We start from the raw sequence: 27156 nt of genomic DNA, 5'->3' as shown, positions 1-27156 counted from the left end.
TGGACAGTTAAGGCAATCATTTCCCACTGGGAAATGCCTTGAGGGGGTTCTTGCAGGTTCCCATGCCAAATTTGGTTCAGTCTTTAGTTGAGAAAACTCCTTCCTGTATATAATGAAGGAACATAATACCTATTAGAAGAAACCATACTGCTCTGGATGTTGGAAAATCTATAGAAGAGAGAACAAAAAATATAGGAAAATCCCAGCACTTGGGGCAGAAGCAGGTGGATCTCTGTGAGCTCAAAGACAGCCTGGTCTACAGAGTGAGTTTCAGGACAAAGAAACACAGAGAAACCCTGTCTCAAAAAGCCAAAAATTAAAAATAAAAGTAAGAGTTTAAAATAAAGTTATATAAAGTTGGAAAACACCCAGAGAATATGGATACTGTATGTGATTATGGTCTCTTTGAATTGTTTGAATGCTGAGGAAGGAACAACAGCTGCTGAAAGATATTTGTTAATAAATGTTGCTGAATTAATCCAAGATAGGTATTTTGAAAATACCTTGACTTCATAGTTGAAGTCAAAAGGCATGTTACTTTGGAGAAGAGGTTTTGCTTTTGTTTCCACAGGAAATGAAAGGCAGTGGTTTCATTCCAGGTTAAGAAAACTCAGGTTTGATCAAGGAAGACCCCTGGGAAATCTCCAATAGGAGCATATGGCCCAGATGTCTGAGTTCTACATCCCAAACAGATTCAAGACTGCTGGCTGAGATGATCAAGCCTCACAGGATACTCCAGTTATGACTTGATCATAATTGTAAATTTGCTTTAGGTCCGCATAAGATTATCAGTGCCCCCAATCAGCAGGAAGGAGCTTTGAAAACTATGCCCACATTCCCAAAAAATAACTATGGATATTTTCCATTATTTAGAATGTTGCTTACAAGATGTTATAGATAATGGTCAGGAGAAAAGCTAAACAAGGAATATTAGATTCAGAGTTCTTATTTGAAAAAAAGGGGGGGGGGGAAGTGCTGTGGAACAATGGTCTTTTATCCTGTCTCTTGTATTATTTTTAATAAAATGCTGATTGGTCAGTAGCCAGGCAGCAAGTATGAGTGGGGTGATCAGGCAAGAAGTAGAGGCAGGGCAATGAGAACAAGAGAATTCTGGGAGGAGGAAAGAGAGTTGGTCAGCAGTAGTGACCCAGGCACAAAGGAAGCAACATATCAAGATGTGACTGCTTTGCCAAAATGGTAGCAAGCCACAAGGCTAACACAGACAAGAACTATGAACTAATGTAAGTTCTAAGAGCTAATAAGAAGCCTGAGCTAGCCAGGCAATGGTGGCGCACGCCTTTAATCCCAGCACTCGGGAGGCAGAGGTAGGCGGATCTCTGTGAGTTTGAGACCAGCCTGGTCTACAGAGCTAGTTCCAGAACAGGCTCCAAAGCCACAGAGAAACCCTATCTCGAAAAACCAAAAAAAAAAAAAAAAAAAAAAGAAGCCTGAGCTACTAGGCCAATCAGTGTAATTAATGTAGACTGCGGTGTGATTCCTTTGAGACTGAACAATTGTGGGACTGGGCGGGACAGAAAATCTGTCAACATGTAAAGCAAATATTTTGGCAAACTTCTATAAATGAACAAAGACCAAAGTTTAAAATACAAATAAAAAACATTGTCATTGAAGGTCTCCTAGACACAGGTGTGATGTAACAATAATTGCATCAAGATCATGGCATGTGAGTTTGAGGCCAGACTGGTCTACAAGAGGTAGTTCTAGAACAGGCTCCAAAAGCTAAAGAGAAACCCTGTCTCAAAAAAACCAAACCAAACAAAAAACCCAAAACGTTTGAAAGAAAGATTTTCCAATCACTTTGCTACAAGCCAAGGTAATTATTAGGAAATGTCCTCCTTGTTCTTTGTACAACCAAATTCCACTACTGGCAGGAAGTATCTCAGATAGTACTCAAAGGATGGATGGTACTCTCGCAAATGGATGTCTTTCATATGGTGGAACTTGGAAAAACAGATACAACACACCACTGATTCAGAATTTCAATGTGCAACTGCCTTGAGTTCTGAAAAAGCTGATTCTGTAAACACACAATTATCAGAGGTTATGGCCATCATGGGAATACCTGTACACATTAAGAGCGGCAGTGCTCCAGCATGTCTTTAGGACGATGAAACACTTTTGTTTATTAACCTATAAAGCATATTACAGGTATACCACCCAATCCTACAGGGCAGGCAGTTATATGAAAATCAATTTTAACTCTAAATGACATGCCAAACGAACAAAATGGGGTTGTAAAGATCCTAGAAATAGATTATTAAATCACAACCACAGAAAAGGAACTAACAAAAATCCATAAAATTTTATAACTAAATCAGTTATTTCATGTAATTGAAGTATAAATTCTAAAAGGGTAACATTATCATTTAAATTCACAGTACAGGTATTACAGCTCTGAAGGGAAAGGTTGTTGGAAATCAAGCTATACATAGAGCAGTGAAAGGAGGTTATCCTGGATATCCACAGTTGTGGGGGAAAAGTATCATTGGGAAGTCAAACTAAACCTGAAGCTGTAGAGGAAAGGTAGGGTATACACACAGCTGTGAAGGGAAGGTATGCACATACTTAAAGCTGTGAGGAGATAGGAATACTAACAATAGGGAAGTCAGGCTAAGCCTGAACCTGTGTTCTGGTGGGGAATGGTCCTCTAAAGGAGGTTGCCATTCTGCTCCACTCCAACAGTCATTACAGCTGAACTCCCCTCTACTCTCCTAAGAGACCTACCCAGAAAAGACATCCATTGCTGTTCTACTTTGCTCTCCTAAGGGAGTTTCCCAGCAGAGATTCTGATTTGCTCTGGTGAAAGGTCTTCAACCAAAATGCATTCAAGAGATGTATTTTGAAGGGAGGACTGCAGGAGAGGGGCTGACTTGCAGAGTGAAAAAGGGCAGTTGTCACCAGAACAGCACAGGGCTTATATGGGTCTTATTAGGTGCATAGTTTGTTCAGGTAGAAGATTTTCAGGGTGGGACTTGGTCTGATTTCAATCCCTAACATTTTTCAAGCTCAAAGATTGGTTGAATTTTGTGCTCAGGGACTGGTTAGTTTTCCTGCTCAGAGATTGGTTGGTTTTGTGCTCAGTTGGTCAGAAGTAGAGTGGGTTTCTTTGGCTCTGGTTACAGAAACAAAGGGCATATCTTTCACTGGCTCTGGTTTCAGGACCAGGATGTGCTTCTTTGCCTGGCCCTTTTACCCAGCACATAGGGCTGTATAAATTAGTAAATTCATTTTTCCATGAGTTTGCAGGGGCAAACTATAGAAACAGACATCATAAAGCTTAAACAGAGGGCTGGAGAGATGGCTCAGTGGTTAAGAGCATTGCCTGCCCTTCCAAAGGTCCTGAGTTCAACTCCCGGCAACCACATGGTGGCTCACAACCATCTGTAATGAGATCTAGTGCCCTCATCTGGCCTGCAGGTATACATGCAGACTGAAATTGTATACATAATTTTAAAAAAAGCTTGAACAGATGGTTGACATATCCATTTTTGACTACAGAATACTGTTCTACTGAATACAAGTGTGTTAAATAAAGATCTAACCAATATTTTATAAGCCCCCAGTATTGTTTACACCTACTCAAAGAATCTTTTAATATACAAAGGCTTTAACAGATTGATTGCATATAAAAAGTTTTATTGCTGTACAGTCTAAAATTTTAACAAACAGTATATTTTTAGGGTTTCTCTGCAGTATTACTTTTTCTCACAATTTCAAAGATTAATGAAATATGCACAGGTTTTTACCACACTGTTTATATTCATAGGGTCTCACTCTAGTATGTGTTCTTGTATGCATTTGAAGATGACCATGTCGTGTAAAGGCTTTGCCACTGATTACATTCATAGCATTTCTCTCCAGTATGTGTTCTTTAATGCATTTGAAGAGCATTGTGATAAACAAAACCTTTACCGTGCTGATTTATACTTTTCAGCATGTCTTCTCTCATGCTTTTTAAGATACGTATCACATGAAAAGGCTTTACTACATTGATTACATTTGTATGGTTTCTCTCTAGAATGTGTTCTTTTATGTATTTGAAGAGCAATTTGTTGTGCAAAGGCTTTACCACATTGATTGCATTCATAGGGTTTCTCTCCAGTATGTGTTCTTTTATGTATTCGAAGATAACTGGAGAGAGAAAAGGCTTTACCACATTGATTGCATTCATAGGGTTTCTCTCCAGTATGTGTTCTTTTATGTGTTTGAAGATGACTGGGGTGAGAAAAGGCTTTACCACAGTGATTGCATTCATAGGGTTTCTCTCCAGTATGTGTTCTTTTATGTATATTAAGATTAACACGTTGTGTAAAGGCTTTACCACATTGATCACATTGATAAGGTTTCTCTCCAGTATGTGTTCTTTTATGTGTATTGAGACGAACACGTTGTGTAAAGGCTTTACCACATTGATCACATTGATAAGGTTTCTCTCCAGTGTGTGTTCTTTTATGTGTATTGAGATGAACACTTTGTGCAAAGGCTTTACCACATTGATTGCATTGATGAGGTTTCTCTCCAGTGTGTGTTCTTTTATGAATTTGAAGAGAAGAGTGATAAGCATAGGATTTACCACATTCATTACATTCATAGGGTTTCTCTCCAGTGTGTGCTCTTCCATGCCTTAGAAGACCAGAGTGTCGCTCAAAGGCTTTCCTACATTCATTACATTTATACAGTTTCTCACAAACATGTGTTCTTTCATGCATTTGAGGATGACTGTCATATGCAAAGGTTTTAACAGATTGAAGATATACAGAAGGTTTCTTCCCAGTATGACTTCTTTCATGCCTGCAAGGATAAATAGCACATTTAAGACCTTCACCACATTTAACACACTGTTGAATACTTATATCTCTACAAATAAATTTTACAATTTGGTCCACTCTGAAGAGGAATCACACCTTAAGGTTTTATCACTGTGTTTACACTCATGTTGTTCCCCTTCATCACAGGTTATTTTGCATTTTTGAAGAGTCCTGTGATGGTAAGATCCTTTGTTACATACTTAACATGTTCAGAATCTCTTTTTATATGAGGGTTTTCACATATTTGAAGAAAGCTGGAAAAATTCAGACCTTTATCTCTCTTATTGCACTTATAAATTTTTATAAATGAGTCCTATATTGAAGTAGGACAAGTAGGAATATTTACACAGTCCTAGTAGTCACAGGGCTTTTCTTCAGGATGAATTTCTTAATATATTAACAATGAAGTTGGAAAAACAATTACTTGTACACTTGAAACAAATTCAACAAGTATACTTAATGGGGGCACTGCTATGTATCTTTTAATTTTTCTGAGAAGGAAGTATGTTATGTGTATCTATATCCCTATGTTCTTATGGCTTGTAGTTAGAGTGATAAATGATCCACCTAGTAAAGGAAAAATAACAAAAGGTTTCCCTATTGAATTAACATAGTTTGACTTTCAGCTTCTCATAGAGATGTGGTATAGAAATTAAGGTTTCTCGGGCTGGAGACCATGGCTCAGAGGTTAAGAATGCTGACTGCTCTTCCAGAGGTCCTGAGTTCAATTCCCAGCAACCACATGGTGGCTTACAACCACCTACAATGAGATCTGGCGCCCTCTTCTAGCCTGCAGGCATACATGGAGGCAGGACACTGTGTACATAATAAATAAAATCTTGCCGGGCGGTGGTGGCGCACGCCTTTAATCCCAGCACTCGGGAGGCAGAGGCAGGCGGATCTCTGTGAGTTCGAGACCAGCCTGGTCTACAAGTGCTAGTTCCAGGACAGGCTCCAAAACCACAGAGAAACCCTGTCTCAAAAAACCAAAAAAAAAAAAAAAATCTTAAAAAAAAAGAAAGAAAGAAATTAAGGTTTCTCCACACCAAATGCTCCTTGACTCTGCCCCTCTCACTAAAATTAGCACAGTCACAACTAACATATGAGTAACTTTAGCTTAATCATCAATGCACTTGAAACTGTGTGGATTTGCACTGTTGCTTCTATTTACAACTTCCAGGACACATTACAATTTCTTCAGAGGCACGTTTGTGTGAGCTTGCACAGGATACTTACCTTCCATGTCTTTGAGAACTTTGACAGTGTTCCTCAATATTGTAGCCTTCCCAACTGTACCCTAAAATATAGTACCAGAAAATGTACGATATATTATTGAAAACGGTACAAAATTTAAGTTATTATCTTCAGTATAAACATGCCTCATTTCTTCCTTCTCGATAAAATCAAAAACCAAGGAACAGCTCGCCCCTGATTTTAAAAGGTGAAGGAAAACCCTGTCTTACCTATGGCTGTGAGGTTCCTGTAGGTCTCCAGCATCACATTTTTGTAGAGATTCTTCTGGAAAGGATCCAGTAAAGTCCACTCTTCCCAAGTGAAGTCAACATGCACATCATCATAGGTCACTGCATGCTATAGTATCCCATACATGTGTACAACAGAAAGCATGATACTGACAACATTGTAAATGTATACTCCTTTAACAGTATTGTCATACAATTGTGATTCTCTCCACACTTATTCCATGATATATACAGTACAAGGTAATCACCAAGTCACTTTGGAAGGAAACTCTGTCATTTCTGTATCCTGGGAATGGAATACTGCCTTAATAGAGAAATGTCTATTAAAAACTTAGAGGCCACCCAAAAGAATGAAAAGCAAAAGAGCTAAGATCAAGAGCAATAGCCAGCATTTTGGCATATCAATATGTGGTTTGAATTTTTATGGCTCCTTTAACAATTTCTGACTTAGAGCAAGCCCTTGAGCAGGAGGTACATTTTTTTAAAAAGTTAAGTAAAAACTACCTCTGGCAGCACAACTATTAGCATTCTAAATCTAGGAAGGTTGAAAGCAGTTTTTGGTTATATACCTCTGAGCAGACATGTTTTGGTCTTTGCTTTTATGATTTGAAAAGTGGATAAAGCCAGCAACCAAAGCCACAAGAGAAAGACACAGTGCAGTTCAGCAGTTTAAAATTTTGCTCACATGGTCAAAAAAGGCTAAATGACAGGCAGTAAGAGGTTCAGATGGAAAAAAATCCCGTAAACAGATTCCTGTCTGTTTTATAATGCATGTAGACCTAAGAAAGAAAAAGAAAATGGGTATAGGCAGTCATGAAACAAATAGATTAAAAATAACAAAGTAAGGTCTTTAAAGAGACAGTAAAAGTAACATAAAAGAAAAAAGTCAGGGCTGGAGAGATGGCTCAGAGGTTAAGAGATTTGCCTGCTCTCCCAAAGGTCCTGATTTCAATTCCCAGCAACCACATGGTGGCTCACAACCATCTGTAATGGGGTCTGGTGCCCTCTTCTGGCCTGCAGGCATACATGGAGGCAGAATATTGTATACATAATAAATAAGTAAATAAATATAAAAAAGAAAAGAAGTCATGTAAAGTTGGGAAATACACAGGGAGTTTGGATCCTATATAGTATTATGTGGATTTTCAATATTTTGAATGGCAATGAGCACACAGCTGCTGTCATACATAAGACTGTGAACAGGACAGTTAGAACCATCTTAACTCTGAAATGGAAATCAAAAAATATTTTTGTAAGTGGAAATCAAAAAGTGATTTGGATAAGAGTTTCTGCTTCTTTTCCCACAGGAAATTAGAGGCCATGAAGTTCAGTAATGAGAAGGATCAGTTTTGTTCAGAGACGACCTCCTGAATCTTGACAGGCCATATCTATCAACAAAGATTATAGCTGAACTTCCCAGCACTTGATGATTTTTTAAATTTTCTCTCTGAGAACCTAAAGATGCCTTCACCTAGAGTGAAGCAGTTTGGAAAACATAACACCCACATTCCCAATAGGGGTCTGAGAGGCTTTTGTTTATTTGGTAGATTATAGGCTGCTGAACTTTGCCAAAACAAGGCAGGACAGTCTTTTGAAATCCCTGCTTACGAAGGAGTCTGCCGACATTCTGCAGGATACAGAAGAAAGCAGATAATAAACTTTGCCAATGCAAGGCAGGGAAATTCTTTAAATTTTCTGCTTCACTGAAAAGCCTGCCAGATACACTAGGTTGAGGATGAAGATGGAGGCCCCACTTCTGCAGAGGAATTTTGGGTGACTTTCCAGGCAGATGTATCCATTGTTAGGTAATATTAATTTCTCCTGGTGTCTTTCTTTTGTTTTGGTTTTTTTTTTTGGTTTGTTTTCTGTTCCTCATTCAAAATTTTTTAGATTAATTAATTTTTATTTATTTATTTAAAGACTATCTTTTCTCATTTTACATAGCAATCCCAGTTCCCACTCCCTTTTTCCTCACTGAGTTTCTGACTGCCAAACAAAAATGCCTGCAACAATGCTGAACTGCAACCACAGCATTAGAATCCATAACCTTACATTTTGATTCTTTCTTGTTTCTAGGACGAGCACCTGATGGATGATCCTGCAAACTGACTTCTTAACTTCCTAACTGAGACAGGCACTACACGCTTGGAGGACAGACGCAGCCGGTTTTTATGAAGTTGCTTCCAGGGACTAGGAATCGCTTTTTCTTTACTCCTTTCATAAACTGAAGGTTTCACTAGATGTAGTCTTACCCTTAGGGCATCTTGCTAGGCTTCAATTCCAGCACAAGGGTCTTGTCTATAATGGTAACAAACTCCTTGAAAATTCCTGCCTGATTCAGCACTTGACTGCCACCTGAAAGTACCCTTTCCTTCTCATTTACTTCTGCCCCAGTTACTTTTCTTCGCTCTAGACCTGAATGAGTCATCCGTAATTACCATCCAACAGATTCGATACTCCATTTAAGAAATTAGCCTTTTATTTTTTAATTCTGCCATGCTATGTTTCTAGACCATAGGCAGAAGACAAACAGAAATTGGTACCTAGACCCACAATTACCTCAATCACTTGGACACCAGCGTAAGAACACAATCATCAACGAACAAAGCAATGTCAGACCAGGTTCCTGCTATCCTAGCACTGCAAGCCCTGAAAATTCTAACACAGTTGAAGCACAAGTAACAGACCATAAGACCAACTTTATAAAGGAGGTAGAAGTGCTTAAAGAAGGGAAAGAATCCCTGAAAGAAAGCAGGGAAAGGACAAACGAACTATTGGAGAAAATAAATAAATCCCTACAGAAAGTCCAAAAAAAAAATGTGAAGGAAATGAATGAATCTTTCAAGACCTGAAAGTTTAAATAGAAGCAATTAAAAAAAACACAAACTGAAGGAATTCTGGAAATGAAGAACGAGGTAATCAAGCAGAAGCTACAGAGGCAAACTTAACCAAAAGAATACAAGTCATGGAACAGAGGATTTCAGGGTTTGAAGATAATGATAGAAGAAATAAATATATCAGGTAAAGAAAATGTTAAATCTAAAAATTTCCTGGAACAAAAATCCAGCAAATCTGGGACACTATGAAAATAGGAAAAGAAGGAGAAGAATCTCACCTCAAAGGCCCAGAAAATATTTTCTAAAAATTAATAGTCAAAATTTTTCCTAACTTACAGAAGGACATAGACACAGGAGAACACAGCACATAGAATCAACTCAGCAGGGCTCATAGTGCCTTCCAGAGAGTGAACCAGCAATCACTGAGCCTGCAGGGATCTGCACCAGGTTCTCGGCATGTATGTAATGGTTGTAGAGCTTGGTGTTTTGTGGGACTGCTAACAGTGGGGATGGGGAGTGTCTCTTACTCTTTTGCCTGATCTTTTTCTTCTTCTTCTTCTTCTTCTTCTTCTTCTTCTTCTTCTTCTTCTTCTTTTTGTTTTGTTTTTTCAAGACAGGGTTTCTCTGTGGCTTTGGAGCCTGTCCTGGAACTAGCTTTGTAGACCAGGCTGGTCTCGAACTCACAGAGATCCGCCTGCCTCTGCCTCCCGAGTGCTGGGATTGAAGGCGTGCGCCACCACCGCCTGGCTTGCCTGATCTTGGAACCCTTTTCCCCCACTACTTCATCCAGTCTTGATATAAGGACTCGTGCCTGGTCTCATTGTAACTTGTTATGCAGGGTTTTGTTGATGTCCCTGGGATATGTGCTCTATTCGGAAGGGATATTCTGAAGAAATGGAGAAGGCTGGGAAGAGATAGAGGGGAAACTGTAGTTGGAATATATTGAATGAGAGAAGAATAAATTTTTAAGAAGAGAAAGGAATGTGGATACAGTGAGGGAAGAGTGGACCAAGACAAGACTAAAACTCAACAGGACAAACAACTAACAGATCCTGTAGCTCTGTCTCACACAGGTGGGGCTTCGTTCTCGGAGACCTTACATAACTCCATCCCTGGAAAGTTCCATGTCTCCCGTTTGCTACTTCCACAGCCTTTATGCGGCTCTCCACGACAGATGTCTCATAGCCTGGTATCTCAATATCCTCTCATCTCAAAAATAATACAACACTGACTTCATTTTCACAACTTCAAGCAATGGACTCTCACAGGGTCCCTAAGGGTTTCTGACTCTGTCAAACACAGATGGGTACAAAGGTGCTGAATTCAATCAAACCACAGAGGAAGAACCTATGACCTATCAATTTTCTATCTGTCTTGTTTCCAGAACCAGTACAACCTGGATTATGGCCCCAAATTTAGCATGGACCAGTGTTGGAGAAGGTTCTCTATGAAGTTGTTTCTTGGGATCAGGAATCAAGCTGCCTATTCCTTCCATAAACTGAAAGCATTGATGGAAGGAGCCTTATCCTGAGGGTAACTTCCTAGGCTTCACAGACCAAGGACATCCTCTTTAATGGTGCTAAACTTCTTGAAATTTTCTGTATCTTCTTCAACACAGGACTGCCACTTTGAAACTACCTAGTGCTGTTCTCCTCCATGAAAACAACTTTTTATTTCTTTCTGCACAAGTTGTTACTTTTCCATTGTAGGCTTGATTGATTCATCAGTAATAAACACCAACAGTATCAAAACTTTGTCCAGGAAATCAGCCAATTACTTTTTAATTCTGCCTTACTCAATTTCTCAGAGAATGAAGAAAATAAGAATGATTTAGGGACAAAATATTATATAAATTACCTCTAGCTAAATTTTTCATGGAGTCTATTTCCCACTGAAATCCTATGACTCTACTATTTGGAGGGAATATATTTCCCACTAAAATCCAATTTTTCATAATCCTACAAAAATAGCCAATTAAGCTCTGTGTGCAGCTTTTGCCATCTAAAGTCCTAATATCTTCAATATTACTCCAAAAGAGAACATCCCATGTTTTACCTGGCAACAAAATAACTTTGGATGTACTATATTTTGTTATAACTTGCTTGTTTCTTGCTGTGATTAAATTCTCTAACCAAAGCATCTCAAAAATGAACAGGTTTACTTGGCTGATATTGCCAGATCACAACCCATAACTGAGGGCTTCGAATAGAGACTCTTGCTAGGAACTGAAGATAAAAAAAAAAAAATCAGAGAAATTTTGCTTACTGGTTTTCTCTCTTGCTTGGTCACTGTCACAAGCTTAGACAGTTTGCTTATGCATCTCAGGCCCACGTGCTTAGGGTATTGCAACCTCAGTGTAAGAGCCTCTCCACATCCATCATCAAACAAGAGTTTCCCACAAGGAAAGTAACCAGTGATTCTGATCTGTGCATAACCTCAATTGATCTTCTCTCAGATGATACTAGGCTACATCATGTTAATAGCTGAAGCCAATTAGGAGAAAGAGACAATAATATATGAAAAGGTTTTAACAACACAAATTCAATACATTAGCCATATCAATCACTGAAGCAGCAATAAGCCAAACATAAAGATAACAACAATTGGAAAACACAGATATGTCGAGAAATGAGAAGTGAGCCTCTGAGATCAAGAAGAGGAAAATAAAGCTGTCTCTTGCAGAAAGTTCCCAAACCGACAAACTCAAGGAACTCAAAACATAATATAGTAAAATTTCTGAAAAATTGAAGTTCCATCGTTTCCCAGAGAAACAACAATTCAGATGACAAGTAATCAATGACACAGATGACACCCTGACTAAACAAGACAAAAAGATCTATCCACAAATATGTATCATAGTCCTCAAAGCAGGAACAACAAGAATCTAATCAATATCAATCACAAGAAGTCACTGGCCAGCGCTCACCCTGTGCACTCAGGTTCTGTTGCAAATGCCATGGTGAAGGAGGGCTGTTCCAACAAAACTGAAGACATTCTCTGGAAGTCATCTAATGTTTAACTTTGTAGAATAGTTTTGATTACTAAAAGGATTTAATTCTCTTAAATAAAGATAAAGGTATTTTTTATGATCCCTTGACCATCCTAAAATGATCTTATAACTGATAATTGCCTGTAAGTCTGCATCGGAGTCAGGAAATGAAAACTTTTCCGAGACAAATGCAAGATAACAGATTTTTATAAAAACAGTGTATGATCTGTATTATTTACCTAAAGCAACAAGTTTTGCTGATTGCTTTAGGAACCAGAAGAACTTCTGACATTTTGTCTATGTTTGTTGTGAGACAGAATGTGTTCCGTGTGTATACAGACAGAATGTGTTCCATGTGTATACAGACAGAATGTGTTCCACGTGTATACAGACAGAATGTGTTCCATGTGTATACAGACAGAACGTGTTCCATGTGTATACGGGTGCCACACAAGAAAAGAAAGCATCAAATTCCCAGGATCTGGAGTAGCAGGTGGTGATGAGCCTTCCAACTTGGGTTTTGGGATATGAACTCAGGTCATCCCCAAGAAGAATACATACTGTGCCATCTGCCCAGCTGTGTGGAATGCTTTATCCAATCAAAAAAGTCTTTCACAGATTAACAATAACAACAATAACAATAAAACCTAAATAAACACAGAGGAATATAAAGAATCCATGGGCACATGAAGAATCAATATTAAGATTTTGTGTACAGTAACTTAGCAGCATGAACTGAATACAATTCAATTTCTGGACAGTTTCTAACAGGATACCTTATTCCAAAACCACCTGCCAAATGGAAACACTCAGAACGTTCAACAGGATTATGAAAAAAATACACGTATTGACACAATGTGACTTCTTTTTTTTTTAGATTTTTATTTATTTATTTATTGGTTTTTTGAGACAGGGTTTCTCTGTGGTTTTGGAGCCTGTCCTGGAACTAGCTCTTGTAGACCAGGCTGGTCTCGAACTCACAGAGATCCACCTGCCTCTGCCTCCCAAGTGCTGGGATTAAAGGTGTGCGCCACCACCGCCCGGCTTATTTATTTATTTATTATGTATACAATATTCTGTCTGTATGTATGCAGGCCAGAAGAGGGCACCAGACCCCATTACAGATGGTTGTGAGCCACCATGTGGTTGCTGGGAATTGAACTCAGGACCTTTGGAAGAGCAGGCAATGCTCTTAACCTCTGAGCCATCTCTCCAGCCCCACAATGTGACTTCTATACTTATCACAAAGCTACAATATTCAGGAATATGCTCAATATTTGTGAAAGAATAAAGAAAGAGCTAAAAAACAAAAGCAGAAAAGTATAGTTGACTTTTAATCAAAGGACCAAAAGAAATTCAGTCAGAAAAAGTGGTCTTGACCAATGTTACTAAATCTACTCTAATTCATTTTATATATTTATTTAATTTTAGTTTTTCAAGGTAGGGTTTCTCTGTGTATCCCTGACTGTCCTAGAACTAGACCTTACAGAGATACATCTGTCTCTGCCTCCCAAACGCACCACCATTACCCGGCCAACCTTCCTATAATTCTGTGTGTACAGAAATTAACAAACTTCACAATTTCCACAAAATTAACTCAAAGTGATCCTTAAACTGTTATGTTTCTGACTGTCCAGCTACTGATATTTCTTCCAAACAGAGAGACCCCGATCTAGAATATTATTTAAAGATGTGTTACATTTGTTTGCGCACACCCTGAATCCCAGCACTCAGGAGGCAGAGAGAAGCTGATCTCTTTAAGTTCGAGGCCAGCCTGGTCTACAGAGGGAATTCCAGGACAAGTTCCAAAACTACAGAGAAACCCTGTCTCAAGAAAAAGACACACACACACACACACACACACACACACACACACACACAGAGAGAGAGAGAGAGAGAGAGAGAGAGAGAGAGAGAGAGAGAATACGGTACATTGATACAATGGAGTATTGCTCAGTTATTAAAACAAGGACATATTAAAACTTGGATGGAACTAGAAAAATAATCATCCTGAGTGAAGTAACCAAGACCAGAAGACAAGCACGTGTGAACTCACTTCTGTGTGGGTATTAGCTGTAAAGTAAAGGATATTCTTCTACCATCTACAGATACAGAGAAGCCATTCACAAAGAGGGCTCAAGGGTGCACACAAACACATGGCTCTCCCTGGAAAGAAGAAATAGAACAGATTTTCTGGATAGACTGGGAGTAGGTACAGAGGACGGCAGAGGAGAGCAGGTGAGGAGAAGGATGGTGGGAGAGAGCATGGGGAGAGACTACTGGAACTGGGGGACATTTGGGAGTCGATATGAAGAAAACAGTGCAGTCTCTGTTATATAGCTCTCATTGGTTGAACCACTGTCCTTTCTAACTCTAATAGAAGCAGTAAAACTAGCTCTTTGGATATTCCTTGGATTATATGAAAATGACCCTAGAGAGGACTCATGGGAATGCGGGGATGAGAAGCCTGAACAGCTTTGTAAAACCAGGCATAGCTTTCAGTATTGGAACTGGAGCACCAACCCAGCCACAAAACCTTTGACCTACAATTAGTCCTACTTGCAAGATGCTGGATTACTGGTGACTCAGACCTTGTGGGAGTAGACAACCAATGTCTGCTCTAACTTTAGGCCCATGCCATCTGAGAGAGCCCGTGCCAAACACTGCTTGGATGTCTAAGAACTTGAAGTTCAATAGACCAGAGATCTGGGTTAGAACTAAACAAGACAGGGGGAAAAAACCAGTCAGCGAAATGATTCCTAATGATACTGTGCTACCACCATTCCTCCGGTAGTCAACATTCCCACGTCCTTTGCAGCAACATAGTCACATCTGAAGCAGCACTTTGTTCAAACTCTTTTCTGTTGCTGTCATTAAATTCTCTAACCAAAAGCAACTCAGATAATGAACAGGTTTATGTGGTTGATACCCCTAGGTCACAATCCCTCCTTGTGGGAGATTAGGATAGAAACTCAAGCTAATAACTGAAGGCAACAGGTGAGGAAACATGGTTTCCTGGCTTTCTCTCTTGCTTAGTCACCGTCTCAGGCTCAGCCATCCCTCTAATCCAGCCCAGGACCACTTGCTTAGAGATACTGACAACTCAGTGGAAGAGCCTTCCCGCACCAATCAGAATGAACACAATCTCTCTCGGACACTGTAACCAGATATTCTGATTTGGCACAACCTCAATTGATGTTCTTTCTCTCAGATAACTCTAGGTTATGTCATGTTCACAACTGGGACTAAACAGGAAAAACTGACAATAATACACAAAAAGGTTTGTTTTTAAGATCCAAAGTCCATGTATTAATCATACCAATCATTTAAGCAGCAAACACTCAAACATCAAGATAGCAACACAGAAATGCCAGGAAATGGGAAGAGGCAAACCTCTAAGATCAAAAAGAGAAAACTAAAACTGTCTCTCTACAAAAAGCTCCCAAATGAATAAAATCTCAAGGAAATCATAAGAAATTTCACGGATACAAAACTGATAAAGCTCCATCATTTTCCAGAAAATCAATATAAATAGATTACAGTTAATGAAATCAACAGCACGGATGGCACCATTGACGAAACGGGACACAGAGACAGAGGTATAAATATAGATCATGGTCCTTAGACAGGAACTCTAAGAGTCTAACCAAACTCTGAGAAACCACAGCCACCTCCAGCTCCTGTGCACTCAGTTCTCTCCCTTGCCAATCACAGAAAATTGGTTGGACAAGGAGGTTTTCCCACCAAAATTGGAGAGATTTCCCTGAAGCCTTCTGATGTTTTAACTTTGTAGAAAATAGATTTGACTCCTGGAAGGATCTCATGCTCTTGTGATAAAGAAAAGGGTGTCTGTTAGGGTCACTTAGACACCATTTTGTCTTCTAGGTGGAAGATTGCCTGTAAGCCTGCATCAGTGAGGAAATGAAAACTTGTACAGCCAATTTGGAAATCAGTGTGGTGGTTTCTCAGAAAACTGGGAATCAATCTACCTCAACCTAGCAATACCACTCTTGGGCATATACCTAAGGGATGCCTATGGATAGCATGAGAACATTTGCTCAACAGTCAGAACCTGGAAACAACCTAGATGCTCTTCAACTGAAGAATGGATAAAGAAAATACAGTACATTTACACAATGGAGCACTGCTCAGCAATAAAAAACAATGACATCTTGAAATTTACAGGCAAATGGATGGAACTAGAAAAAAACCATCCTGGCCCAGCGGTGGTGGCGCACGCCTTTAATCCCAGCACTTGGGGGGCAGAGGCAGGCGAATTTCTGAGCTTGAGGCCAACCTGGTCTACAAAAGCAAGTTCCAGGACAGGCTCCAAAGCTACAGAGAAACTCTGTGTCAGAGAAAAACAAAACAAAACAAAACAAAACAAAAAAAAAAAAGAAAGAAAGAAAAGAAAAAACCATCCTGAATGAGGTAACCCAGACCCAGAAAGACAAAAATGGTATGTACTCATTCATAAGTGGATATTAGACATAAAGCAAAGGATAACCAGCCTACGGACCACAACCCCAGAGAAAAAAGATCATGGGGGGTAGGGGAGAAAATAGGGAGGGGAGGGGCAGCAGGGTAAAGGAGAGAGAGGAAAAGGAAGGAAGGAGATACCTTGAAAGACGGAGTTATTGTGGGGTGAGGGAAAGATCAGGCACTAGGGAAACTCCCAGGAGGCAAAGGTGACCCCAGCTAAGAAGCTAAGGAATCATAGAGAGGATACCTAAACTGAACTACTAACCTGCTCTGCCCATGTAATCAGACTGATGAACCTTAACTGTCATCAGGGAACCAACATCCAGTGGCCAATGGGGGCAGAGGCAGAGATCCACAGCTAAGCACTGGGCCAAACTCCTGGAGTCAGTCATAGAGAGGGAGGAGCACTGTTATAGGCAGGGTGGTCAAGACCATATGAAGGACACCCACAGAAGCAGCTAACTCGATGACCGCAGATGGATACCTGGGCGACCAGCATGGAGACCACATTGGGCCCTCTGAATAGAGGGGACAGATGTGTGGCATGAGCAGCTTGTGGGGTCACTGACGTGAGTTCTTGTCCTTGCTGAGGAGTGGATGTGAGGGGGAGTAGGCTAGGGACGGGAAACTGGGATGGGAATGTAAAATAAGATTGTTTGAAAGAAAGGAGGGAAGGAGGGGAAAAAGTAGGGAGAGAGGGAGGACAGAAAGAATGAATGAATAAATTCTGGAAAAAATAAAGAAATGGCAAGCAGAACTACTCACAGGGGGAGACGGAAAGAAATAGGGAGCTTCTATGAAGTCAGCAGAAACTACCCTACAATGGGTCAAAGTCAGGAGGAAGCTAATCCAGCAGTGCTCCATGTCAGGAATGTCACTGACTAAGCCTAAACTGGCCTTGGGACTGATAACCAGAGCTCCCGGAGGTGAGAAGAGTTGGCTCCTCAGGATCTGAAGGAACCCCTCCACAAAGGCCCAGGTCCCAGACCATTACCAGCTATACATTTTGGGTTTTAGAGGAGTTGTTTTTTTCTCAATACATCAAGGCCTTAGGTAAAGTAAAGCTCCCAATACCTAGCCCCCAGGTAGTCAGTCCCTCATTCAAGAAAGCCCCTTCTAGGAGAGGTGGCTCAGAGATTAAGAGCACTAGCTGCTCTTCCAGAGGTCCTGAGGTCAGTTCCCAGCACCCACGTGGTGGCTCACGACCATCTGTAATGAGATCTGATGCCCTCTTCTGGCATACAGAAATACATGCAGGCAGAACATTGTATATGTAATAAATAAATCTTTAAAAAAAAAAAAAAAGAAAAGAATGTTCCTTCTCCCATCCTGAGGGCTAAAGGAAAGCCTTGCTTGACCGGGCCAGTCCTTAACACAACAGTTTTACTTTTCAAATTGTTGTCCCCGGCTGTCCTATTTCACCCGTCTAAACAGTGCTTTTCTCAAGGACAAAGCTGGAAGTTTAAGGCACACCAGGCCCCAGGTCGGCTGTGACCTATGGTGCAGCCTTAAGCAGCTTGTTAGAATCCTCTTTGAGATGGAAATGGGCCTAGAGGCTGGTTAGCAGTCAGGGGTGTCTCCTTTGTAAAGGTTTAGAGCCAAATGTCTCGACAATCCTGTTAAAACAGCTGCTCATCTCTCCCAGGCCTGGTTAGCAGACACTTATGTTTGGGGTGTTTTAGAAGCAGCCCTCCCGCAGCTACATTCTACTTTGAGACTTACTACCCAGCCAGAATTATTAAGTCCTTAATGTCACCAAATCCTACTCTTAGGACATCACAGCGAAGTAGTGGAGTGCTACCCGCCACAAGAGATGCCTTTTACAACCTCCACAAAATTAACTGTAAATGGACGGTACACGTAAAGATTAAATGCAAAGTGATGAACGTCTAGAACATACTAGAGAAACCAGGCCTCTCCGAGTTAGGCAACCCGCCTTCCATGGCTGCACCAAAAGCGCGTTGTTGTTGACTCCAAACACGGTTCCACACACAGCTCCCTGAGCCCATCGCTCTGCACGGCTGCAACCCACAGAGCAAAGTTATACACAGGACTGTGCCTGGGTCCAGGGAGCAGCAGGGACCGCATGGGAGCTCACAAGACACGGAATATGACTGCAGATTCCCACCCGGCCCTCAGGACCCGCCACGCTGGAACCTGGATCTCCGCATCTGATCTTCCCGATCTGGGGACAGCAGCCCCTAGCTCACCATGCCGTGGCTTCCTGTCTCGCCCATGCTCCTCTTCCAGCTCCCTGCAGCCGCACGGGCAGCACAACACGCGAAAACTCTGGCTCCAGGTCCTCTGCAGACCTCAGCGAGCACCGTCGCTCCCGGAAGGGCTCCACACCACTTCTGACTGGCAGGTCGGCCAGGGCACCCTGATTGGTTGGTGAGGCTTGAGTGACAACAGTCCCGCCTTTAGGGTTATCTAGTGCTTAAAGACACAGCTCCAGTGATTCCTCTGGAAACCTTCCACCCCTGACTCAGACCTCAGACCACCCCAGGCCAGCAGAAATTTGCACTTCAATAACTGTTGCCCTAGGCTCCAATTGTTGACTCTGCTGTCTCCTTGAACTCCACGGGCACGCCCCCTTCTTCCGCCTGGGTGCAGCGTGAACAGGTTTTAAAGCCCTTTCCTCAAGGTGGAGCGGAGTGATTCCCTGTCCCACAGGTGGAAGGTTGCCAGAATATTAGCAATTTTAAAGAGACATTTAATTTAAGGACACAAAAGATGTTTATTCTGTGGCTTCACTAAAAGGTCAGGTGAACTGAAGGTACTTTTTATGTGAAACAAGGAAAAAAAAAAGATAGATCTGTCTCCCACCACAGGGCTGGATGATGGCTCCATTGTTTTCAAAGTTTTCTTCCGGAATTCAGGGCAAACTCTTGATAAATGAAGTATAGTCTTAGGATAAATTGAATATTTAGAAAATAATAAAGTTAGGAATATTGTCTTTATGAGTACTAGCCAGCACTTTGAGTGTTAGCCAGCTCATCTTCATCAATGGGCAGGTGAAAGAGAAACACAACTCAGGCAACATGAGCAGGACTGGTAAATAACAATCTCTCCATGCATGTAGAAAGTGGATTTATTAGAATGTCTCACAAGGGCTGGAGAGATGGCTCAGTGGTTAAGAGCACTGCCTGCTCTTCCAAAGGTCCTGAGTTCAATTCCCAGCAACCAGTTCACAACCATCTGTAATGAGGTCTGGTGCCCTCTTCTGGCCTGCAGACATACACACAGACAGAATATTGTATACATAATAAATAAATATTTAAAAAAAAAAAGAATGTCTCACAAGCTGTGGTCCTTTTGTCCAACAATGGCGTCTAACTAGGGGAAGTTGAAGACTCCAGTAGTTCCTCTGCCCACGAGGCTGGATGTCTCAGCTGGTCTTCAGTATGCACCAAAGTTCCAAAGAGTAGGCTCTCCTGCTAGTAAAGGGATGAACTTGGTACCCAGAGCCAGGGTAGGGAGGCAGAGAGAGAGAGAGCTTCCTTCTTCGGTATCATTTATATCTGTAGGCTGTTACTAGAAGGAGTGATCCGGATTAAATGCCGATCTTATTCTTTGTTTGATCTTTGTGTGTGTGTGTGTGTGTGACTTTGAGACAAGGTTTATCTTTGTAGACCTGAAACTCACTCTGTAGTTCAGACTGGCCTCAAACTTAGAAAAGTTGACTGCCTCTGCCTCTTGAGTGCTGGAGTAAAAAGTGTGCCTTGCCACCAAGGTGCTAAAGGTGGATCTCATCAACTCCAGCGATGCAGATGAAAAATGGACCTTTTATCTCAAAATCTTTAAGAAAACGCCCACACAGGAAGGTGTACCCACCCAATGCTTTGGGTTTCAGTTATTCCAGAGTTAGTCGGTTAGATTACCAAGAGTAGCCATCAGGACAGCCAATTCACAGAACTGAGAAGGACTTACCTGTAGAAGGCAAGGAAAACATGGGAGTCAATTCCAAAGCAATGCTTTCCCTACACAAAGGAAGGATGGGGATTTCACTTAGGAGTCTGGACATGCACATGTAGAGTTCTGCTATTCCTAAGCATTCCCAGTTACCAAATCCACATCTGGACATGATCACGATGTAAAAGCAGGGACATGTAGGGACTTTCTTACCTCAAAGTCATGTGGGAACATGTATAAATTATAAAAATAATGGAAAAAAGTGCCTCTAACATGTTCATCTTATACCACAAGGTATTAGCTGAAAATCAAGTAAATGACACGGGAAAATCAGATTGCTTTGATATATGACACTCCCACATCAAGCTACCATGTGGGCTCTGGGAATGGAACCTCAGGAACAACACCCAGTGGTCTCTCCAGCCCCCCTTTTTTAAATTGAATTATTTAATGCTTTCTCTAACTAAAACATATTACATCAATTTTCCCTTTTTGTCCTCCTGCCATTCCTTGTCACATTCTTCCCTTCTGACTTCTTCCTTGTTACGGATATATGAATAAATGTACTTAGGTATATGAATACACCCTGCTGAGTCTGTTTTTGGTATTTGTATATATGTGGTTTAAGGGCTGACCATGTTGTACTTAGCGAGCTCATCCCTGCCTGAGGATAATCCTCTCACCTGAAAGAGAGTTCTACTTTTCATTCAGCATGGAGGGTCTAATGCTAATCAGGCTGCCCTGTACAGGAAACATAATCAAGATCAGAATGTATGGATTGGAGAGTACTTTAGCAGTTAAGAGTACTGAAGAATCGCTTCCATTCCCAGGACATAAAGAAACTCACTACTATATGCTGAACTCCAGTTTCAGCAGTTCTGACACCTTCTCTTGGCTTCCCTGCCGTGAATGGTGTACAAAGACCTGTGTACAGAAAAAAAAATAATATACATAAAATAGTGACTGATATTAGATTAGTAAAAAACAAAAATAATAAAGCCACCATCACCACAATGACAACAAAAACATAAAAAGGAGATGACTTGCACCATAAGATTTATTTTTCTTTCACACTGTGTGTGGTAGTAAATTCTATTAATACAAAGCTTCAGACACAGAGACAGGAAGATAAAGATGAGTTTTAAAACATGAACTACAGCCGGGTGGTGGTGGCGCACGCCTTTAATCCCAGCACTCGGGAGGCAGAGGCAGGCGGATCTCTGTGTGAGACCAGCCTGGTCTACAAGAGCTAGTTCCAGGACAGGCTCCAAAACCACAGAGAAACCCTGTCTCGAAAAACCACAAAAAAAAAAAAAAAACAAAACATGAACTACATAGATGAAAGCAACACACACATACATGATATACACAATGTTAAAAAAAATGAATCACAAAGAGCACAAAAGGTGCAGGACAATTGTCTTAAAGTCATTTCAGCTGTCAGTCATTGGTCCCCATTAAATCATTCTCAGAAGTGAATATATCTGAGCACAGTAGCAGAGCCAGGCCGATCTACATGTATTCAAGGCTGCTTAGCCTACATAGTGAGTATAATAGCAAGACTCTATTCTCTAAATTATACGTGATAATACACCCATAAACATACATACCTATTTGAATATAATTTTGCCTTGTTGTTTGAGACAAGCTCTAGCTAGCCTTGAACTCACTATGTAGAGCTTAATGAATAGTATTTACATCGAATCTTATACAACAAATCTGGTAAATACTTTATCCTACACCATTGGCCTATTATTGAAAGCATGACAGTTTTCTATACAAGAGGGAGTTTCCAAGGAATAGTCTTTTTTTTTTAAGATTTATTTATTATGTATATAGTGTTCCGTTTGTCTGTATGCTTGCTGGCCAGAAGATCTCATTACAGATGGCTGTGAGCCATCATGTGGTTGCTGGGTATTGAACTCAGGACCTCTGGAAGAGCAGTCAGTGCTATTAACCTCTGAGCCATCTCTCCAGCCCCCAGGAATAGTCTTCATATTTACTTACATTTCAAGAGAACTGAAAGTGGAGAAGAATTTACACTCATTACATGCCTATAGATTGTTTTCCTTCGTCCAATCATCCTATGAAATCAATAATCATTTTCTTAAACTCTTACGATTTTAGAAACATTTAACTAGTTGTTTGTAAATTGTGTTGTCTGCCCGTTTTGTGTTAATGCTAAGACTTCAGCTATGGAAGCTGAAACAATGGAAGCCTGTTGAAGTAAATATTCCAGCTACAAGTAAACGAATGACTTTTTTTTTAAATTTATTTATTATGTATACAATATTCTGTCTGTGTATATACCTGAAGGCCAGAAGAGGGCACCAGACCCCATTACAGATGGTTGTGAGCCACCATGTGGTTGCTGGGAATTAAACTCAGGACCTTTGGAAGAGCAGGCAATGCTCTTAACAGCTGAGCCATCTCTCCAGCCCACTGGCAAATTTCTGTGCTCACTGAATTCCCTCCTGATACTATCCTATATGTTCCTCAATTTTATTATTTTCATTCACATCTTCATATTCTTTACTAATATTTTTTTTTTCATTTTGGTTTTTCGAGACAGGGTTTCTCTGTGGTTTTGGAGCCTGTCCTGGAACTAGCTCTTGTAGACCAGGCTGGTCTCGAACTCACAGAGATCCGCCTGCCTCTGCCTCCCGAGTGCTGGGATTAAAGGCGTGCGCCACCAACGCCAGGCTGGTTGTGGTTTTTATTGTATCCATGGTTTATTTTGTAATTCTTGGGAGACAGTAGATTAGGAGCCGTAGGACAATCGGAGGGAGTGCTTCTTCAAATAGTTGGAGGGCTGGACTAACCTCTTTCCTCTCACCAGCTCCCTACCCAGACAGCACAGTGGGCTCTGGGATGGGGGTGGGGAGCAGGGACATGTCAGCGTCAGGTTTAGGAAAAGAAGTTACTATTTTATTCTGACATTTAGACAAAAACCAACATTTCCTCAGGGACTTGAGAAAATATTTCCTACTTCCTAAAAAGGACTTTTCTCCTTATTATTAAAAGGACCCTTGGCTCTTCAGTACAGAGACCTATGGTGCTAATTAGCATATCAAGGTCTGAGCTAGCCTCATGGCTCCTACAGTGCCTGCTCACATGTTAAACCAGTGGTTCCCCCTTTTTACCCATTGTGCAGAGCTGTCATTTTACTGTCTTTACTGTGCTCATTCATTCAGTCACTAAGCTCATCCTGTATCCAGAAGGCTGGCCAGGGAGAAGAGAGGCAGTAGGCACAGACTGCAGTTATGCAGGTTGAGGAGACAAAGTTTTCAGAGCCATTGGGTGCTCGGTGACTTTCCTTCTACATGCCATGGCAAAGGGAATTTGGGGAAGGAGACACAGTGGGAGAGCGCTGAGACACAACAAGGTTCCCCACCCCACCTCAGCCTCCTCTTCTTCCACCTAATCACCTAACTTCTCTGCACCCAGGAGCCCTCATTGATGATCCAGCCACAGGGTCTCAGCACCAAGTTCTGGGGCCCTCCTACCTTGAAGATCCTGCTCTACATTCGGCACATAAGGCACATAATATTCGTGTCTCCTGTAGCCAAACTGAGAAAAGAGCTAGTCAGGGCAGAGCAAGGGAGGTCAGGCCAGGGCAGGGCAAGGCAGGTCAGGCCAGCGCAGGTCAGGCCAGGGCAGGGCAAGGCAGGGCAGGTCAGATCAGGTGGGGCAGAGCAGGGCACCACAGTATAGTTCCCACCCAGGAGCCTTCGGGCCTGAACAGACCTTCAAGAATCAGCTGACAGGAACTGGGTGTGTGTGTATGTGAGGGGGAGGGCAGCCAAAATGCCCATAGCAAATTGTGGGTCATATGTTGGAGAGACCTGTCACTGTGGCTGTTAAATGCCACACTTGATGAAGTGAGTGGTTTTTGAAGGTGTCTCTTCTGTCAACTCTTTCCACCATGAACCATCTGAAACCTAGCTGGAGGAACCTGACATCCAGAGATGCTGAACTGCCAGCCTCACACTGTGGGCATCTCTTACCATCTCACTCTCCTCCAGCTGTGCCAGCCTCATCCCGTGGCACAACCAATGTCTGGTTAATTGCTGTTTACAAGTAAATATAGAATTAATAAAGAAAACAAGTGGAAGGAAACCTGGAAATGGAAAAGCTGGGGAAGTGAATAGGAACTACAGCATCAGGCATCACTAATAGAGTAAAAGAGATGGAAGAAAGAATTTCAGATGTTGAAGACACAACAAAGGAAATGGATTCTTCAATCAAAAAATGTTAAATCTAAAAAATCCCTACCAAGCAATATCCAGAAAATGGTGGGCACTATGAACCAATCAAATATAAGAATAGCAGGAATACAGGAATGAGAAAAATCGAGCCCAGAAATGCAGAGAATATATTTAAACAAAATCAAGGAAGAAAATTTTCCCAATGTAAATAACAATCTGTTTATAAAGGTACAAGAAGATTAAAGAACATCAAATAGATTGGGCCACAAAAATAAATCACCTCGCCACATAATACTCAAATGCTAAGCATACAGAACAATGAAAGAATATTAAAAGCAGGGGATGGAAAGATGGCTCAGTGGTTAAGAGCATTGCCCCCTCTTCCAAAGGTCCTGAGTTCAATTCCCAGAAACCATATGGTGGCTCACAACCATCTGGTCTGGTGCCCTCTTCTGGCCTGCAGGCATATAAACAGACAGAATATTGTATACATAATAAATAAATAAATATTAAAAAAAAGAATATTAAAAGCAGCAAGAGGGGGTGCTGGAGAGATGGCTCAGTGGTTAAGAGCATTGCCTGTTCTTCCAAAGGTCCTGAGTTCAATTCCTGGCAACCACATTGTTGTTCCTTTTAAAAAATGCTGCAAGATCCCCGCGGCAGTAGGCAGCAGAAAAGCTGTAGGTCCCAAATGGTGGCGGTGGGCCATGTGGTGGCAGGCAGCGGGCCCTGGGAGCAGCCAGTCCCAGGCAGAAATGGCTGCTGGTCCCAGAGCAGTGGTGGCGGGCCATGTGGCAGCAGGCAGTGGGCCCCAGGCAGAGAGGGCTGCTGGTCCCTGAGCAATGCCTGGTTCCAGGCAGGGAGACACATGGCAGGCAGGCGGGCAGAAGACAGAAACATGGATAGACACGACATGCAGGGTGAGGTTGAGGTTGAATGTTTATTCAGGGGGTTATGGAGGAGGAAGGGTGAAGGGGGAGACAGAGAGAGAGGGAGAGAGAGAGAGAGAGAGAGAGAGAGAAGAGAAGAGGAGAAAGAGACAGATAGGCAGAAGCGAAGCTGCCTCTCCGAGAGGAAGATGGAAAAGAGAGCAAGCTCGTGCTGGAAGCTGAAAATCAGCCTGCCTCAGCAGATGGGGAGGGGAATAGGTGTGGCTTGTCTCTTAAAGGGACCAAAACCATTACACACATGGTGGCTTACAACCACCTGGAATGAGGTCTGGTGCCCTCTTCTGGCCTGCAGACATACACACAGACAGAATATTGTATACATAATAAATAAATAAATATTTTTAAAAAAGCAGCAAGGGAAAAAGTTCAAGTAAGAAATAAAGGAAGACCTATTATAATCACACCTGCCTCCTCAACAGAAACCCTAAAAGCCAGAAGGGCCTGAATTGATGACGTGTAGACTACAAGGGACTACTAAGGATGTCATCAAAGGCTACTATATCCAGCAAAATGCTCAACCATCATAGACTGGCAAAACAAAACAAGATAGTTCATAACAAAGTCAAATTTAAACAGTATCAAACTAAAGCCCAAGCCCGATATAAGATACTAGAAGGAACACTCCAACCCCACAAAGATGACTAACCCCATAAACAGAAGTGATAGATAATATCACACCAGCAAAACTGAAAGACACACATATACTCCACAACCATCACCAACAATATAACAGCAATTAACAATCATTGGGAATTGAAAACCCTCAGTATCAATGGTCTAAAAACACCAAAAAAAGGCACTGGGACACAAAATCACAAACTGACATTCTACTGTATACAAGAAGCACACCTCAGCATCCAAGATAGACATTACATCAGAGTAAAGGGCTGGAGAACGATTTTCTTTCTTTTTTTAAAAAAAATATTTATTTATTTATTTATGGATCTAAGAAGCAAGCTCATGTAGCTATCCTAGCATCTAACAACAGACTCTGAAGAAACACAGAGGATAATAGCATATCTACATGTCATCTCCGTAACAATTCTAGCTACAAAAAGCTTGGGATTTAAATTTTTCTTCTCCACATAGCAAACAAATGAACATTCGAAAAGCCCTCTGGCTGTGCTGTGGTGGTGCAAGCCTTTAATCCCAGCACTTGGGAGGCAGAGGCAGGTGCATCTCTGTGAGTTCGAGACCAGCCTGGTCTACAAGAGCTAGTTCCAGGACAGGAACCAAAACCACAGAGAAACCCTGTCTCAAAAAAAAAAAAAAAACTACAAGAAAGAAAGAAAGAAAGAAAGAAAAGCCCTCTGATGGTCATGGCTTTTCATTATTTCTGTGTTCTTTCTGCCCTTAATTTTCTACTGTTACATGTAGTGTAGACAAGAAGGGTGCAGTTCTCACAGTCATCTGACAAATGAGAAATCAGTAAAGATAAAAATCAGAAAGTCTAACAAAATCAGAAATG

The 27156-nt window shown here is 41.3% G+C and overlaps 1 protein-coding gene across 3 annotated transcripts in view; it reads right to left on the bottom strand.

The window, feature by feature from the left end:
* The window catches only part of LOC121447032 (zinc finger protein 431-like), a 42223-nt gene extending 23266 nt beyond the window's left edge, over window positions 1–18957 (bottom strand). For all 3 annotated transcript variants that reach the window (XR_005974151.1, XR_005974152.1, XM_041650017.1), the window contains exon 1: window positions 18829–18957. Coding sequence is in view for 1 of the 3 variants with exons in the window: in XM_041650017.1 (XP_041505951.1) it covers window positions 18829–18855 (27 nt within the window). In the remaining 2 variants the exon portion in view is untranslated. The remainder of the gene's footprint in view (window positions 1–18828) is intronic.
* Between the last annotated feature and the right edge of the window lie 8199 nt (window positions 18958–27156).

The sequence above is a fragment of the Microtus oregoni genome, unplaced genomic scaffold (assembly GCF_018167655.1).
Source record: "Microtus oregoni isolate MIOR12 unplaced genomic scaffold, Mior012 000004F_ref0000308, whole genome shotgun sequence".
Classification (NCBI taxonomy): Eukaryota; Metazoa; Chordata; class Mammalia; order Rodentia; family Cricetidae; genus Microtus; species Microtus oregoni.
This window is presented reverse-complemented; position numbering and strand designations above follow the sequence as displayed.